The sequence below is a fragment of the Callorhinus ursinus genome, unplaced genomic scaffold (genome assembly GCF_003265705.2).
Source record: "Callorhinus ursinus isolate GAN/ISIS: 27379988/994484 unplaced genomic scaffold, GSC_fseal_2.0 scaffold2, whole genome shotgun sequence".
Lineage (NCBI taxonomy): Eukaryota > Metazoa > Chordata > Mammalia > Carnivora > Otariidae > Callorhinus > Callorhinus ursinus.
This window is the reverse complement of record NW_027397064.1, coordinates 7,858,847-7,876,199: the sequence shown is the minus strand read 5'-3', so window position 1 is coordinate 7,876,199 and position 17,353 is coordinate 7,858,847. Positions and strand designations below refer to the sequence as shown.

Sequence of the window (17,353 nt, the reverse complement as noted above, 5' to 3'; positions counted from 1 at the left end):
CCCCCCCCCGGCGGCGGCGGCGGCGGCGGCTCCTCGGCTCCCTTCAATTATCAGCTGAGCCGCAGCACCACGACCGGCGTGCGCCTCCGCCCGCGCCGCCTCCCTCCCCGCCCGTTCCAACACCCTCCGGGAACTATTTTGCCCGCCGGCTCGGGCTGACGAGCTCGTCCGCGGGAAAGGCCCCGCTGCCTACTCGCGGCCCATCACATCGCCCCTCCCTCCCCCACCGCCCCGAGCGACTCTCTCCCAGCGGCCTGAGATCTCCTCCCGATCGAGGGACCAGGAAGGGGAATGTGAGGCTGTGCTTGGTATCCCTCCGCCGGGGTCACCCCCTCCCCTCCATGGTAGCAGGAACTAATTCCCTTTCGGGTCACCGGGGCCTGAGGGTTGAAATTTCACGGACCAGAGTTCCCTCTGACTCTTGGGAGAGAGGTCGATCACCCCAAGGCAGAAACCCCCTGCTAGCCCAAAAGCGGGGTTCGATTGAAACTAGGGCTTTGGCCCCATGACCCCAATCAAGCCCCGCCCCTTCCTGGTTGTCTTAGCGACGGCGGTGGCGTCCCAAGATGGCGTCGTGGCTGCCAGAGACTCTGTTCGAAATTGTAGGACAAGGCCCAGCGCCGAGCAAAGACTATTACCAGTTATTGGTCACCCGGTCCCAGGCAAGTGCGAGGCGCGGTTTACCCTCTCTAACTCCCTGCCGCCCCGGTGGAGCGCGGAACGCGAGCCGCGCTAGGCCGAGAGCGACTGTGGCCCGCCGGAAACGTCCGGTCCCACCTCCGAGCCGGGAGATTTCCCTCGTCACCTCGGCCTCCTCGGCCGGCTCCTCGGTGGCCTGCGTGTCTTTTTCCAACCCCAGCCCGGCTCGTCCCTGGCGAGCTTTCTTTGCCTTCCCACATCGCCGCCCGCTCCCTTCCTGCCACCCGGGGTTCCTACCCGCAGAGTTCTCTCCGCGCGAAGAGAAAAACAGGCGTCCCTGGCTTGCGTGCAGCCTCACCTCAGCGTGGGAAGGAGAGAAAGAAAGACTCAGCCAAGTGTCCCAAGGAGGAGTCGGCAGGGGAGGGGAGAAAGGGACGATCTCTTTTCCAGGGTAGGAGTTAATCATGGGGGGTTTTTAAAATCTCATTGTGGTCTTTATGCGTACCACGACCACATCAAAACTTCCCTATTTCTAGTAGGAATTCATTGTTGAGAGCTTTCCCCTTACCTTCTTGGAGCCCCTTCTATCCCATTGGAAGTGTGCGGGGGGTGGTACAAAAATGTTTCAGCTGCTCTGCGCGTCAGCCCCACCCATAATGACATCTGCTCCACAACAATAAGACCGAGGATTATGTTATCGCTGGAGTAAAGTAACCATCAGCCTATTTTTATGACTACTTTAGCTATTTAAGGTGGGCTTTTTGGATGATTTATTGTGTTCATGAAATGATCAAGTTGAACTGGGCCTCCACTCGGAATACGTTTTCTGATTCCTGGCTGAGCTTAAGCCTGTCACTGAGATAAAGCACCTTGTACTTTAATAGATGGTATTTCTATAAAATGAAATTTAGAACTTTGTATATATTTGTTTTGGTGTAGATATTGAATATTGCATCAATTTTCCCGTGAGCCCTTAGGTAGGCAGAGAATGCTTTTTTTTTCATCTTCAAAAGCATCTTTTAAAAATAATACATATTTTATTTTTTTAAACCTGAGATTTATAAATATTGCAAGTATATCAATAATAAAACAGGATAGATAGCCTGTCATACTTAAATATTTAATTGAACATTTTTGGGAGGGGAGTTTTTACACATTAATTGGAATTTCTTAAACGCTAAAATTCATTTTTTGTACATTTTTAGGACCATTTTCCATTTGTCTTAAGATGTATGATCCTAACAATTTTTCACATTCTAACATTAATGATTGAAAGCAGTAACATCTTACCATATTCATACTTCGTTTTCTATTTTCATCTACCTCACCTAAGTTAAAATGTTCTAAGTTTACAGTTTTTTTCCATAATTTGTCTTTTAAAAATTTTTTTTTTGAGGATTTCTTTTTCTTGAAGGTCCGGTATTACAAGTGTACTGTCATGTGTACTATCATGTCCTGAGCTTCAACAAATGAATACTTGTTTACCTTTTTATTTTAGTAAATTAACCATAAGAGTGCTCCTGGCATTAGTTTTCCCCAAGAATGCTTCTGTTGTTGATGTTCAGACTTTGCTCTGTGGTCTAACTTGGGCACACGCCTTCTTCTAACTACTGTGTTTTATGAAGTTCCCCCTCCCCCACCCAAGGATTCTTAAAGCTTTCTCTCCTCTTTTCTTTTTCATTTTCTTTTCTTTTTCTTTCTTTCTTTCTTCCTTTCGCAGATCAAAAACTGGCTTTCATTTCAGGCCCTATTCTTCATGTCAATTGGTTCTATATAAAATCCCTTTCAGGCTGATTCATTTTCTTTTTTAAGCAGACAGACTATATCCACTACAGTTCTCAAATCTGATTAATTCACTCTCTTTTTAAAGTAAAATTTGTTGTAAAAAATAGTAAGCCAAAAAAACAGTCTTTTCAGTCAACCGACTTGAGAATATGCTATTTTCTGACCACAAGATAATTTTTCTAAGGCTCAGCACAGGAAACCAAACATCCACTAAGAGGTGGTCTGACATAAATAAGTACTGAAAGACTAGAATTAAAATGAGTTTTATAGGATGGACTTTTTCTGGAGTGACTTTCTAAAATTTTTCCTCTTTCTTTCTTCATTTCCAAAAATCTTGTATATTATTCGAAATATGCCCCAGATTTAGATGGATCTTTCTGTCCCTCTGATTCTTTTTTATTCTTTTTCACTGCTTTTATTTTTATTGACTTTAAATTCAAATAACTAAACATTTGACATGGATATGAAGGCAGATATCTCTCTCATTAGGGTCATACCACCGTTCTTATAGCCCAGAATATAAATGTTGTACATAAATATTTTCTTTGCCTTCTTGCTTATACAGTAACATTAAATACATATTTCTATGCTTATAGAGGCATTCCCAATTAACAACTCAATGCCATGATTTTTTTTTTCCCCAAAAAGGCGCTTACAGAATATAGTTTGCGGTCAATATAGTTTCCACATTTGATCTTTATAATGATCTGAAGACTTAGAAAAATCACTGCACTGCTTTCTAAATCAAAGATTTACCCAATTATATTCACTCTAGTTTTAGTAGTATATATATTTTCTTATATTGGATTCTAATTCTTTGAAAACTACTAGATTCATAGTAAGTTAGAGCTGGAAAGAACCTTGAATATTATTTAGGCAAGGGATACTCCACACTTTGCTTCTAAGAAAATCTTAAATTGTGTTCCTAAGTGAAGATCCTTTCCTTAATTTAATCAGCAAGTTGGCATTTACTATGGAGATGCAAAATATAAGATTTCTGCCTTCAAAGAATTCATCTTTCATTCCACAAATATGTACCAAGCAACTTTTATGTGCCAGGTACTGTCCTGGATGCTGGGGAAACATCAGTGAACCAAACAAAATCCCTCCTCTTGTGGAGCATATAATCTAGGTGAGAGAATATGGTTAGTGATTTGATTCATATAAACACTGAAATGGCTTTTTAAGAACAAAGGAAGTTCATCACCTTGTTAATGAATAGGACAGATGATTTAAAATCTGAGTCCAGGGCGCCTGGATGGCTCAGATGGTTAAGCGTCTGCCTTTGGCTCAGGTCATGATCCCAGGGTCCTGGGATCGAGCCCCACATCAGGCTCCTGGCTCAGCGGGGAGCCTGCTTCTCCCTCTCCTCTGCCTCTCTCCCTGCTCATGCTTTCTCTCTCTCTCTCTCTATCTCTGTGTCTCAAATGAATAAATAAAATCTTTAAAAAAAAAAATAAAAAATAAAATAAAATCTGAGTCCAGAGGAAGCAAAAATCACTTTAGAGTAGGAGGCTTGGGACGGTACCATTATCAGTCTTTTACTGTTGAAATTTTGTCATCTTCATTCTCTTGAAGTGGAAGTATTGCTTAAGATGGTCACCTATGGTGACTTAAGCTTAATGTGACAAATACTGGAAAACTGCTAGAAACAGTAACTGTATGCTAAATAGATGAGAATTGGCAGATTCTTGCGCCTGTGTTAAGCAGCTGTCCGAAGAGCATCTATATCTGATAGTCACTCCAGGGAATGAAAGGAGGAAGAATGAGTGATAGATTACCTTAATTTGCCTATTTTACTTAAGTCTACTAAAAACTCCAAAAAGATACCTAAAGCTAACGTCATCTGAAAAAAAAAATTCCAAAAGCTCACTCCTCAAAAGTAAATATTTTTAACGTACGTTAGAGCTGTAGCGCTGACAGACAGAAAACACATGAGGTTCCATGCCAGCCTATGACAGGAAACTGTCCTCTCCAAAGACTTCTGAAAAAGGAATTAAAACTAGATTTAGTGGCTGATGTTTAGACTTTGCGACAAAGAATCAGGCCGGTACTGTTTCACACTGCACAGCAATTTTAAAGATTTAAGATTCAAGCACAGCCTAATAAAAATGTTAATACACGCACCTTTGACCCTGCAAATCCATTTCTAGGATTTTAAATGCAAAAATGCTTTCACCTATGTACTAGGATATGTGAGCAAGAAGTTCACCAGAGTGAAATAATTGTAAAAATATTTTTCCATTAGTGGAAATCTGGTTAAATTGAATCATTCATACCAGAGAATGCTATACAACCTTTTAACAATATGATGGATCTCTTTAGTTAACCAGATCTTAAGCAAGAAAAGTAAGTTGCTGAGTTAAACATTACTATGATCCCGCTTGAAAAAAGGACCACCGCAATAGTTTTATTTTGTTTTAAATAAATGTTAATGAAATTTAAATAAATGTTAGAGGAAACAGTTGAAGCGCTTCACTCCGAGGGATGGAATTTTGATTGCTTTCACTTTCTGCATTACATATTTTTGAAAGATCTGAGTTTTTCTACAATGAACATTTACTTTTATAATCTGAGAAAAGCAATAAAAATTGAAAATGAAAATGTGAGTGGATAGCACATTCTCTGAGAAATTGTCCTGCTCAATACTTGAACTTGCATCTGTTCCACCGGTACCATCTCTGAGCCACCTCCCACATTACATGATGGGCAGCATTAGTAACTGTGTCACCAGAGTCTACTGACTGGGGGAGGGAGTGGTTCTAATTCAACAAATTTAGAGGGTACAAGTGGGCTGATGGTTACTTAGGAAATTTTAATGTCTAGAAACTCCTGATTTTACGTGTTTTTGCTTTTTAGTTTTTAATGTCAGTAATAATTACTTTTGAGAAAGTAAAGGATTATCTTCTCTTGCTTTGTTGGGGGTGAGATAGTACTAATGAACTATTAAAGAACAGAACTTCTCAAGTAAATTAAAATTATATTAACTAGACACCAGGTTGCACATTCTGGAAGGAGGATGGGGTGCAGTCAAATTGATATGATGGTATTTCTCCAGGGGACCCAGGAACTCCTAAATCATCCTCTGCTCTAGCCCCGCTCCCTGCATAAGGTCCCCAAGAGTAACATACATGGAGAAGATAAAGCAAAGGAGAATAAAACATACATTCCTTTTTTGTTTCCGGTTACTCTTTCCTTGTCGCTAAGGGAATGTCTCCCACTGATAGACTGAATATGTCTGCAGATGTCAAGCTATTTCACCCATTCAGCCACAGCCAGAATGTTGCTACACAGAGCGACTGCTGCTCCTTTTAAAGTCCAAAATTCAGTGGAATGCTTGCATTTGCTTATCTTCCTCTTCCCTGTTACTTCGATGGACTTCTCCTCCTCTTTTAGGGGGCTGGCTCTTTTGTCTCCCTAAGTCCCTCATTTTTCCCTCTGCTGTGAAATAGAGGCTTTTCCTTTCCTCACTCTTAGAACTTTCAGCCCAGCCCTGCTCGAGGCCCTCCTCACGAGTGTTTTGGTTTTCCCTCCTGCTCTTTCCGACAGTAGCACCTGCCGTGAACACCCTTCCCTGCCCTACAGGTTTGGCCAGGTGTTCATGCCTACTGCATTATCCTTCTAGTCCTCAGATCTGACACACTTCAGAAAAATTATTCCCAACCTGTGACACTCCAGGATGTACCCAATTCCAGCTGTGAAATTGCTTTGGATCAGAAATTTAAATTCCTTTTAGTTTTTCAAAGTGACATGTGCAGTTTTTGGGAGAGAGGGATAAAATAATACAAATAAGGGTTAAATTCTTAAAAATGACAATATTCAGTGCTCTACCATATTATAACCCAGTTGTCAAGTGGCTCCTAAACCCTCATTTCAAAATTACATGACAGCCTGACAGAGCTCCAGTATCTTCTTTTCTCAGGTAAATCGTTCATTCAGCATCTGTGAGCACCTACTCAATCTGGGCAGTTAATTTGGTCTCACCCTACATTGACACATATTTGTCTCCTAATTATATGGGGCAGTAGAGCACTTAATTGGGAGTCACTGAGTCATGGATTCTTTTATTCCTCCTGCTCATCTGTAAGCTCTTGACCTGGGGCAAGGCACTTAATTTGTCTGGGCCCCAGTTGTCTCATCAACATTATAAGGTTACTACTCCAAGAGATCACAAAGGTTTATTCCATTTCTAAAATGCTATTTTGCATGTAAGTAGTGTTTCATCCCGGAAAAAGTACTAGATTTTTTTTTTTTATAGATTTGCATTGAAGATTCTGTATTAGTAGCTATGTGACCTATATAAGTCTTTAGCTGCCTGAGGTTCCATTTCTTCATCCATAAAATGAACAATTCAACTCTTGGCTATTTCACAGATATGGTAAGAACAGATACATATAAAAAGCACTCCAGGCCAGTGTTTCTCAAAGAGGGCTTGTATGATCAAATAAGATTGGAAAATCCTGGGTTAAACACAATCTATTTTCTTTTCTTCTCCGGAATTTGTCAGAGCCTTTAAAATCCTGCTGTCCACCATGAATCTCCCAAGAGGAGACTGTACCATGGAGCTTTTCCTATAGGCTTGTGACTGTGGAACCCTTTTATCTCTGAGCACCTCATGAGCTGAGGTTTTGGGGAATGCTAACTGGAAAATACCCAGCAGTGTGCCTGGTACAAGAGCAGCAAATACTGAAGAGTTTAAATATTTACATTGTATTGTCTTCTTCCAATGCCAAATCAGCCATATTTCACCCTTTTTTTATTTAAGATTTTATATATTTATTTGAGAGAGAAAGAAAATGAGAGCAGGGGGAGGGGCAGAGGGAGAAGCAGGCTCCCCCCTGAGCAATGACCCCTGATGTGGGACCCGATCCCAGGATCCTGGGATCATGACCCGGGCTGAAGGCAGACACTTTACTGACTGAGCCACCCAGACACCCCTAAATTTCACCTTTTACATGAAAATGATTATAGAAACTCTTGACTCCTATTTTATTTTTTTTGTTTTTGTTTTTACACTTAGCTTGTATTTCCACAAAAATACCTATTGGTGTTTTGATTGGGATTGCAATGAATATATAACTCCATTTATGGTGAATTAACATCTTTACACTATCAAGTTTCCAATCCAAAAATACAGTATATCCTTCTTTTTAGAAGTTTTTTTTTTTTTTTTTTTAAGTATTCCTTATTTTTGGTTAGGGATTTCTTATAGAAATCTTACATATATTTTGTTAGATTTCTAGGTGTTTGATTAAAGTTATATTGCTTCTTAAAATTGTATTTTCTATTTGTAGCTACTAATAAAAATGATTTTTGCTTCTAGTAAATGTCCTTTTATTTGGTGATCTTACCAAGCCACTTACTAATTTTAATAATTCATATTTTTTTAGATTTTCTGACACATGTCCTCTGTGAATAGTGACATATTTCTTCCTTTCTAATCCTCATATCTTATTTGTCCTTGCCTTATGACATTGGCTAAGACTTCCACTAAAATGTTGAAGAAAGAAGATGACACCAGGCATTCTTGTCTTATGGGAAGGCTTTCAGTATTTTGCCATAGAGTATGATGTGTGCTGTAGGTTTTTTCACATCAAGTTTAAGGTATTTCCTTTTTTTTTTGTAAAGATTTTATTTAGTTATTTGAGAGAGAGAGAATGAGAGACAGAGAGCACGAGAGGGAAGAGGGTCAGAGGGAGAAGCAGACTCCCCGCTGAGCAGGGAGCCCGATTGGGACTCGATCCCGGGACTCCAGGATCGTGACCTGAGCCGAAGGCAGTCGCTTAACCAACTGAGCCACCCAGGTGCCCTAAGGTATTTCCTTTTATTCAAGGTTGCAGAAAGTTTCTATTCTGAATGGATAATGAATTTTATTTTTTAAAAAAATAAAAAAAACAAAAAGGTTTAGCTATATACTAAAATTCAAGGTTGCTGTTTTTCTTTAAATTATTATTTTTTTTAAGATTTTATTTATTTATCTGAGAGAGCAAGAAAGAGAGAGAGCACATGAGAGAGGGGAGGATCAGAGGGAGAAGCAGACTCCCCGCTGAGCAGGGAACCCGATGCGGGACTCAATCCTGGGACTCCAGGATCATGACCCGAGCCAAAGGCAGTCGCTTAACCAACTGAGTCACCCAGACACCCTAAATTATTATTGAGGTTATTATAAACTGAGCACTTCCTGGCTCCAGGACCACCACACTCAGCATTCCTTAAAGAACACCCATCATTTTCTCATGCTGTCCCTGTGAATTTGGCCCCAGTCATGTGAGTCAATTCCTGTCTGACCCCCACATCCAAATTCTCCCCCTCCTTTGAGTCTCACCTAAAAGGCCTGCTTAAGGAGCAACTGGGTGGCTCATCAGTTAAGCATCTGACTCTTAATTTTCCTCCAAATCATGATCTCAGGGTTGTGAGATCGATCCCCATGTCCAGCCCTGCGCTGTGCATGGAGCCTGCTTAAGATTTTCTCTCTCTTCCTCTGCCCCTCCTTTCCCAGCCTCTCCAATAAAAGTAAATAAATAAAAAATAAAATGCCCACTTAACATTTGAAATCAGTGGGGAAATGAAGAACCATTGAATAATTATTGTAACAACTGGCTATCAAAAAAGCCACAAAATAGAAAAAAATAACTAAATCCCTATCTTATACTATTAAAAATATTTTATATGGATTGAAGAAGTAAATGTTATACACACAAATATACACTAGGAAAGTACCATAAGAAAATGAGGGAGAATATTATTTGAGCCTGGAAGTAGAGTCTACACAAAACTCAAATCTGGAAGCCATAAAGGAAAAGAATGGCAGATCAAGTACATTTAAAATAAAGTTTTGGGATGCCCGAGTGGCTCAGTCAGTTAAGCGTCTGCCTTTGGCTCAGGTCATGATCCCAGACTTCTGGGATCAAGTCCCACTTCGGGCTCCTTGCTCACCAGGGAGCCTGCTTCTCCCTCTGCCTGCCACTCCCCCTGCTTGTGCACTCTCTCTCTCTCTGACAAATAAATAAGTAGAATCTTTTTTTTTAAAGATTTTATTTATTTATTCATGAGAGACAGAGAGAGAGAGAGAGACAGAGAGAGAAGCAGAGGGAGAAGCAGGCTCCCAAGGAGCAGGGAGCCCGATGCGGGACTTGATCCCAGGACCCTGGGATCATGACCTGAGCCGAAGGCAGATGCTTAACCATCTGAGCCACCCAGGCGCCCAAGTAAAATCTTTTTTTAAAAATAAAGTTTTGTGGGTGCCTGGTTGGCTTACTCGGTAGAGCATGTGACTCTTGATCTTGGGGTTGTAAGTTTGAGGACCCATGTTGGGTATAGAGATTACTTAAGCATAAAATCTTTAAAAAATAAATAAATAAAAAATAAAGTTTGTTTCATGAATGATACTTAAAATTAATAAATTTCCTGGGAGAAAATGTTGGCTAATATTTTGCAGGCAAAGAGATAATATACTCAGTACCTAAAGATTATTAATTGTATAAATTTGACAAAATTCAACTTTCATTTATGATAAAAATTCTCAGCAAAGCAATATAGAGGAAACATACCTCAACATAATAAAGTCCACATACTGTATTACAAGCCCACAGTTAACATATACTCAGTGGTAATAACTGAAAGTTTTTCTTCTAAAATCACAAATGAGACAAGGATGCCCACTCACTAGTTTTATTCAACATAGTATTGAAAATCCTAGCCAGAGCAATTAGGCAAGAAAAAGAAATAAAAAGTATCCAAATTGTAAAGGAACAAGTGAAACTATCACTATTTGCAAGCAACATTTTCTAGAAAACTCTAAAGATTCCATCAGAAAACTGTTAGAACTAGTAAAAAGAATTCAGAAAATTCACAGGATACAAAAATCAATACACAAAAACCCATTGCATTTCTGTACACTGATAATGAACTATCAGAAAAAGAAATTAAGAAAACAATTCCATTTATAATTACATCAGAAAGATTTAAAGTACCAATAAATAAATTTAACCAAGGAGGTGAAAGACCTGTACATTGAAAACTACAAGACATTAGTGAAAGAAATTGAAGAAGACATAAATAAATGGAAAGATATTCCATATTTATGGATTGGAAGAATTAATACTCTTAAAATATATATATTACCCAAAGCAATATACATATTCAGTGCAATCCCTATCGAAATTCTAATGGGATTTTTTGCAGAAATAGAACAAACAGTCCTAAAATTTGTATGAATTCATAAAAGACCTTGAATAGCCAAACCAATCTTGATTTAGAAAAACAAAGCTGGAAGTGTCATGCTCCCTGATTTCAAACTGTATTGCAAAGCTATAGTAACTAAAACAGTGTGGTATTGGCACAAAAATAGGCAGATCAATGGATCAGAATAGAGAGCCCAGAAATAAACCCACACATGTATGGTCATTTAATTTATGACAAAGGAGACAAGAGTATACACTGGGGAAAGGACAGTTTCTTCAATAAATGATGTTAGGAAAACTACTCACCTGCAAAAGAAAGAAAATAGACCACTCTCTTATACCATACACAAACTCAAAATGGACTAAAGACAAATGTAAGACCTGAAACCATAAAAGTCCTGAGAGGAAACAGAGGCAGTAAGCTTCTTGACATAAGTCTTGGTGATAATTTTTTTCAATCTGACACCCAAAGCAAAAGCAAAAATGTAAACAAGTGGGACTACATCAAACTTAAAAGCTTCGGGCGCCTGGGTGGCTCAGTTGGTTAAGCGACTGCCTTCAGCTCAGGTCATGATCCTGGAGTCCTGGGATCGAGTCCCGCATCGGGCTCCCTGCTCAGCGGGGAGTCTGCTTCTCCCTCGGACCCTCCCCCCTCTCATGCTCTCTCTCTCTATCTCATTCTCTCTCTCAAATAAATAAATAAAATCTTAAAAAAAAAAAAAAACTTAAAAGCTTCAACGTAGCAAAGGAAGCCATCAACAAAATGAAAGAGAAACGTATTGAATGAGAGAAGACATTTGCAAATGATATATCTGATAAGGGACTAATATCCACAATATATAAAGAACTCATACAACTAAATAGCAAAAAACAAAAACAAATCTAATTTTTCAATGGGCAGAAGATATGGATAGACATTTTTCCAAGGAAGACATACCAATGGCCAAAAGGTACACAAAAAATGCTCTACATTTAATCATCAGGGAAATACAAATCAAAACAACAATGAAATACTGCCTCATACCTGTCTGAATGGAAAGACAAATAAGTGTTGCTGAGGATGTGGAGAAAAGGAAGCCCTTGTGTGCTGTTGGTGAGAAACAGTATGGAGATTCTTCAAAAAATTAGAAATAGAACTACCATATGATCTAGCAATTTGACTTCTGGGTATTTATCCAAGGAAAAGAAAAATACTAATTCAAAAGACATATGCACCTCATGTTCATTGCCGCATTATTTATAATAGCCAAGATATGGAAACAACTTAAGTGTCCACCATTGGACAAATGGACAAAGATGTAGTACACACACACATGCACACACACACGTACACACACACAAACCCCAGAATATTATTCAGCCATAAAAAAGAAATCTTGCTACTTGCAACAACATAGATGGACCCAGAGGGTATTATGCTAAATGAAATAAGGCAGACAGAGAAAGACAAATACCATATGATCTCTCTTATATGTGAAATTTAATATATATATTTACATAAGTATATATATACACCAAGCTCACAGATAGAACAGATTGGTAGTTGCCAGAGGCAGGGGGTTAGGATTGGGAGAAATAGGTGTTTTTTTTTTTTTTTAGTTTAAATAATTGATTTTTTTTTAAGTAAATAACTATGCTAGTATTCTAACATCTACATAATATTTAGAATTTCTAGGGGCACCCAGGTGGCTCAGTCGGTTGGGCATCTGCCTTTTCAGCTCAGGTCATGATATCAGGGTCCTGAGATTGAGTCCCGTGTCAGGCTCCTCCCTAGCAGGGGAGTCTGCTTCTCCCTGTGCTCATCTCCCCAACTCATGCTCTCTCTCTCAAAAATAAAATCTTAAAAATATATGTTTAGAAGTTCTAAATGGCTTATAGAATTATTTAGGGATTTGGAGAGATTGGTTGACAGTCTTCACTTTCAAAAATCTTCACTGTGGGGGCGCCTGGGTGGCTCAGTTAAGCATCTGCCTTTGGCTCAGGTCATGATCCCAGGGTCCTGGGATGGAACCCTGTGTCAGGCTCCCTGCTCAGTGGGGAGTGTTTCTCCTCCCTCTGCCCCTCCCCCTGGTTGTGCTCTCTCTCCCTCTCTTTCTCAAATAAATAAAATCTTTAAAAAGAAAAATCTTCACTGTGGGGTTAAGGTATGATTTAGCATTGAAATAGACCTGATTACTTCAGTAAAAAATCAGTTTGTTGTTGTTTTCTGTTTTGGTCTCAGTGAACAGTTATTCACCTAAGAACCATCTTAAAATCCACAGTCAATCAAATAGAATTTGCTTGATCCCTCTAAAGCCACCTCTTAATAACAAACCTAATCATTATAGTAATATTCAACATTATTGAGTGCTTGTAACAGGTGAGGCATTTAATCCTTGCAACAAGCTTATAAAATGGGTACCATTGTTATATACATGAGAAACTGGGATTTAGAGAGTTTAAGTAAATTGCCTGGGATCTGTACATTATGGTTAAGCAGAGAATAACCTTTGGCCGGCCTTTCTTACTCTATCTGGGCTTTTTCCAAACGCTACCGCTATATCTCAGCTTTGTTTCCATTTTAAAAAAAGAAAAAAAAAATTCAATGAAAACAATGAATGACTCAGAATGATTCAGAGATTAATATGCAATAAATTACTCTTGAAGTACTTTCTCTTCAAGTTGCCACCTTAAAAAAAAAAAAAATCACATCCTTGACCCTACATCCCTTTCTGCTCTTACTCTTTTCCTTCACAAAGTACTCACTGCTTCCATGGCCCTTTCTCTCACTCATTCCTTAAGATAACTCTTACCTCCCTCTTACTCCTGTTATGTTACTTAATAACTCTATAATTGCCAAATCTAAAGGATATCTTTCGACTGTAGCATACTTGACATTTCATGCTGTTGATCAGCCTTTTCTTGAAATGCTTCCCTTCTTTATAGCCCATGGATTCTTATTTCCAGGTTCTTCTGGGTTTATGGCAACTCAATGCTGCTTTCCTAAAAAGATTAGGACACAGATATGTGCAGACGGAAGACCATGTAAAGACACAGAGAAAAGGTAGCCATTTACAAGCCATGGAGAAAGGATTCAGAAGAAGCCAACCTGCCAGCACCTTGACTTCTATGTTACAGAACTATGAGAAAATAGATTTATGTTTAAGCCATCCAGTCTGTGGTACTGTGTTAGAACAACTCTAGCAGAATAATACAATTTCTAAAGTTAAAGGATGACCTGAATTAAAGCTTTAAAAAAAAAAAAAAAACTTGGACAGATACGTGAATACTCATGAAGAGAAAAGCCTTGTCAGACTCATTCTTTATGACCTTGAAAGGGGGATTTGGGAGACTTGATGCAGTCTATTTTGATTTTTAACATGTTTAAAATTATATTCTGTAGAAAACACTCACCCATGTATTAGGGAATCAGGTTACAACCATCCTATAAAGGCTCACTGGACAGAGGACCAAACTCAGAGCATGGTTATGAAAATACATGCTAACTTGGGAGAATGGGGTTTGAGGACAAAGTGGCCAGTAATCTAGGGAAAAAAAAGAAGAAACATAGCCCTTAAATTTGTTTTAAAACCCATTTGCTAAAATGGTGTCGATTTTAGGGAATAGGATTGGCATTATTAATGTAGAATCCTTACTAATGTGGACAAATGGTAAGAAAGTCACAGAATTTTGATTAAGAGTGTCAGGTACTTGGGGCAGAGCAATAATTACTAAAAGGGAGTCTTTCTCTGTAATCTTCCTCAGTCTGGCTGATAGGTATTTTAGGAGTGATTATCAAGCAATGAAATAAGAATATAGCCTTGCAAGGAGTGGAGGCACCATAATGGGAGACAGGAATAGAAGTACAGACATCAGGAACCATAAGGTCATCTTCCAGTTATGCCTACAACTAGCCAGTCCCTGGGCCCCATTTTTAAGCTCTAGATTCTAGACCAAAGAATGTAGAGTTTAGTGATGCCTGGGTGGCTCAGTTGGTTACGCGTCTGCCTTTGGCTCAGGGTCCTGATCCTGGGGTCTTGGGATCGAGTCTCACATTGGGCTCCTTGCTCGGCAGGGGGCCTGTTTCTCCCTCTGCCTGCCACTGCCCTTGCTTATGCTTGCTCGCTTGCTCTCTCCCTGACAAATAAATAGAATACTAAAAAAAGAAAAAAAGAATGTAGAGTTTAGGGGCAGCTGGGTGCCTCAGTCAGTTAAGGGTGTACCACCTTCAATTCAGGTCTTGATCTCAGGGTCCTGGGATTGAGCCCCACATCGGGCTCCCTGCTCAGCGGGGAGCCTGCTTCTCCCTCTCCCTTTGCCTGCAGCTCCCCTGCTTGTGCTCTCTCTCTGTCAAATAAATAAAATCTTAAAAAAATAATAATGTAGAGTTTAGTAATAAAGAGAAAAATAATTAGGAAATAAGATCTATGAGTATAGGTTAAATAATTATGATTATTTAATTAAATAAGAGAGGCTTGGGTTATTTAATACTTTTTTTTTAAGAATGATTTCACCATAATTGATGATAATCAGCTAGTCTCCATTTACACAGCAGGGATCAAAACAAGAGGAAATGAGTGCCCACTGCAGTGTGTGGGATTTAGGTTTAAACACAACGGGATGAAGGACTACAAAAGGTTATGGAATTTCCTACTTGGGAGATCTTTTTGAAATAGTCTTGCAAGTGTCAGGTCGCCTGGGTGCCTCAGTCGGTGAAGCATCTGCCTTCAGCTCAGGTCATGATCTCAGGGTCCTGGGATCGAGTCCCGCATCGGGCTCCCTGCTCAGTGGGGAGCCTGCTTCTCCCTCTCCCTCTGCTCCTCCCACCCACTCGTGCTCTCTCGCTCTCGCTCTCCCTCAAATAAATAAGATCTTTAAAAAACAATAGTTTGCAAGTGTCAAGGCAAATTAGTAAGATAAATAGCCTCATGGAAAAATGGGCAAAGAACATGAAGAAAGAGTTACCTAACGGGATGCCTGCGTGGCTCAGTCGGTTAAGCATCCGACTTGATTTCAGCTCATGTCATGATCTCAGGGTTGTGAGATCCAGCCCCAGGTCAGACTGCAAGCTGGACGTGAAGTCTGCTTAAGATTCCCTCCTCTCCCTCTGTGCCTCCCAACCACCCCCCGCCTTGTGCACGGTCTCTCTGTCTAAAAAATAAATTAATAAAAAGATGAAAAGATGCTTACTCTTACTAGTGATCAAGGAAATACAATTTAAAACCACAGATAGAAATTTTTCTACTGGCAAAATTTGAAACTATCCAGATTGGCAAGGCTCTGAAAAGGCTTCTTTCAGTGTTTGCTGCACACCTAGTCCTGGACCATGCCAACAATGCAAAGATGAGTTCCCCTTCCTCAGGAAGTGTGCAGTCTAATGGGGAGACAGACAGACAGACTATAGCAAGGTCACATACAGCAGAGATCCAAGCTGTCTGGTTAGAGCATTGGAGGGAATTCTGAGCTGGCAGCATGTCAGGGAAGATTCACAAAGACTAGAACAGAACAGAAAACAGAGACCAAAACAGAAAAACTAGGGGCAGTCCTTTGGGCCTAAGGTACGTGAGGGCAGAGCTCATTCCAGGGGCAAGTCCTAAGTATTGTACAATTGCAAAATGTGAAGCTGGGTGCTGGGCCCACTGAGGAGCAGCCAGGAAACAGATCAGGAAGTCCCTGGTAAATCAAGCATTAAGACTTGATACAGCCAGGGGTGCCTGGCTGGCTCAGTTGGTAGAGCATACGACTCTTGAGCTGGGGGTCATGAGTTCAGGTCCCACAGAGTTTGCTTTAAAAAATAAAATATTAAAAAAAAAGAAGAAGAAAGAAAAAAGACTCAATAGAAAACCAGTCAGTGGTTTTCACATTCCCTTTGGTTTTGCAAATAAATGTACCTCTGAGGTTCTGCAGGTGTTTTATTCAAATATCCTTTTTCGGAATATTTTTCAGTAACTTAAAGCTTGTTATGCAAAAGAAATACATATACCCTTAGATGTTTTATGTACCAGATATTAAAGCCTTAACTTGTGCTCCCATAATCTGGATGAACTAGATCTAGAAGATCTCCAGGCAGATGCAGGAGAGCATCTGTCATCACTGTGAACACAGGAGAATTTCTTACAAATGTGTCATTGTTTCAGAAGGCTGAGCTCTGACCAACCCGCTTTGGGTTCGTGCCTGTACAAGGCAGGTATAATCAGAGCAGAGAGGGAGCCTGAGAATTAGGAGAAGCTCAGACATACCAGCTCAGCACAGAATCTTGGAACTGAGAGTTTACAAAAACACACTGACCACCTTCTGATAAAAACATTGAGCTAAGGGGAGTTTTAACATATAGGGAGTAATTTTCAATGCTTTTTGTCTAAATGTGGGATCTGTGAGAAGGAGACAAGAATTTGGTAGATACTGTTAATGATTCAACCGTGAAACAGAAGTCTTACTACTCACATTCATGGATCTTCGAGATCCTCTGAACTGAAGAGTATCCTAAAATCTGCAACATGAATTTTTAAAATTTTTATTTCAATTCATTTATTCAACAAATGTTTGAGTGCTTTCTGTGTATCAGACACTAGCGGTTGCTGTGCCAAGCACTAGGGTTACAGTGGGGAGCAGAACTTCATGTTCTCTGCCCTCGCCGAGTGAGATGCTGATCACATAAACACATAAGCCAAACTAAGATGGGAACCAAAGAAGATGTCAACCATGGGGAGTGCGGTCAAGGAGAGACACCCAAGTGCTCAAGGGTGTGGCCTGATCAGGGAGGTCAG

The 17,353-nt window shown here is 39.9% G+C and overlaps 1 protein-coding gene across 1 annotated transcript in view; it reads left to right on the top strand.

The window, feature by feature from the left end:
• The first annotated feature begins 296 nt into the window (after window positions 1–296).
• The window catches only part of FBXO36 (F-box protein 36), an 88,614-nt gene continuing 71,557 nt past the window's right edge, over window positions 297–17,353 (top strand). The window contains exon 1 of the mRNA XM_025890368.2: window positions 297–662. Within this exon, the coding sequence (XP_025746153.1) occupies window positions 567–662 (96 nt within the window). The 5' untranslated portion in view covers window positions 297–566. The remainder of the gene's footprint in view (window positions 663–17,353) is intronic.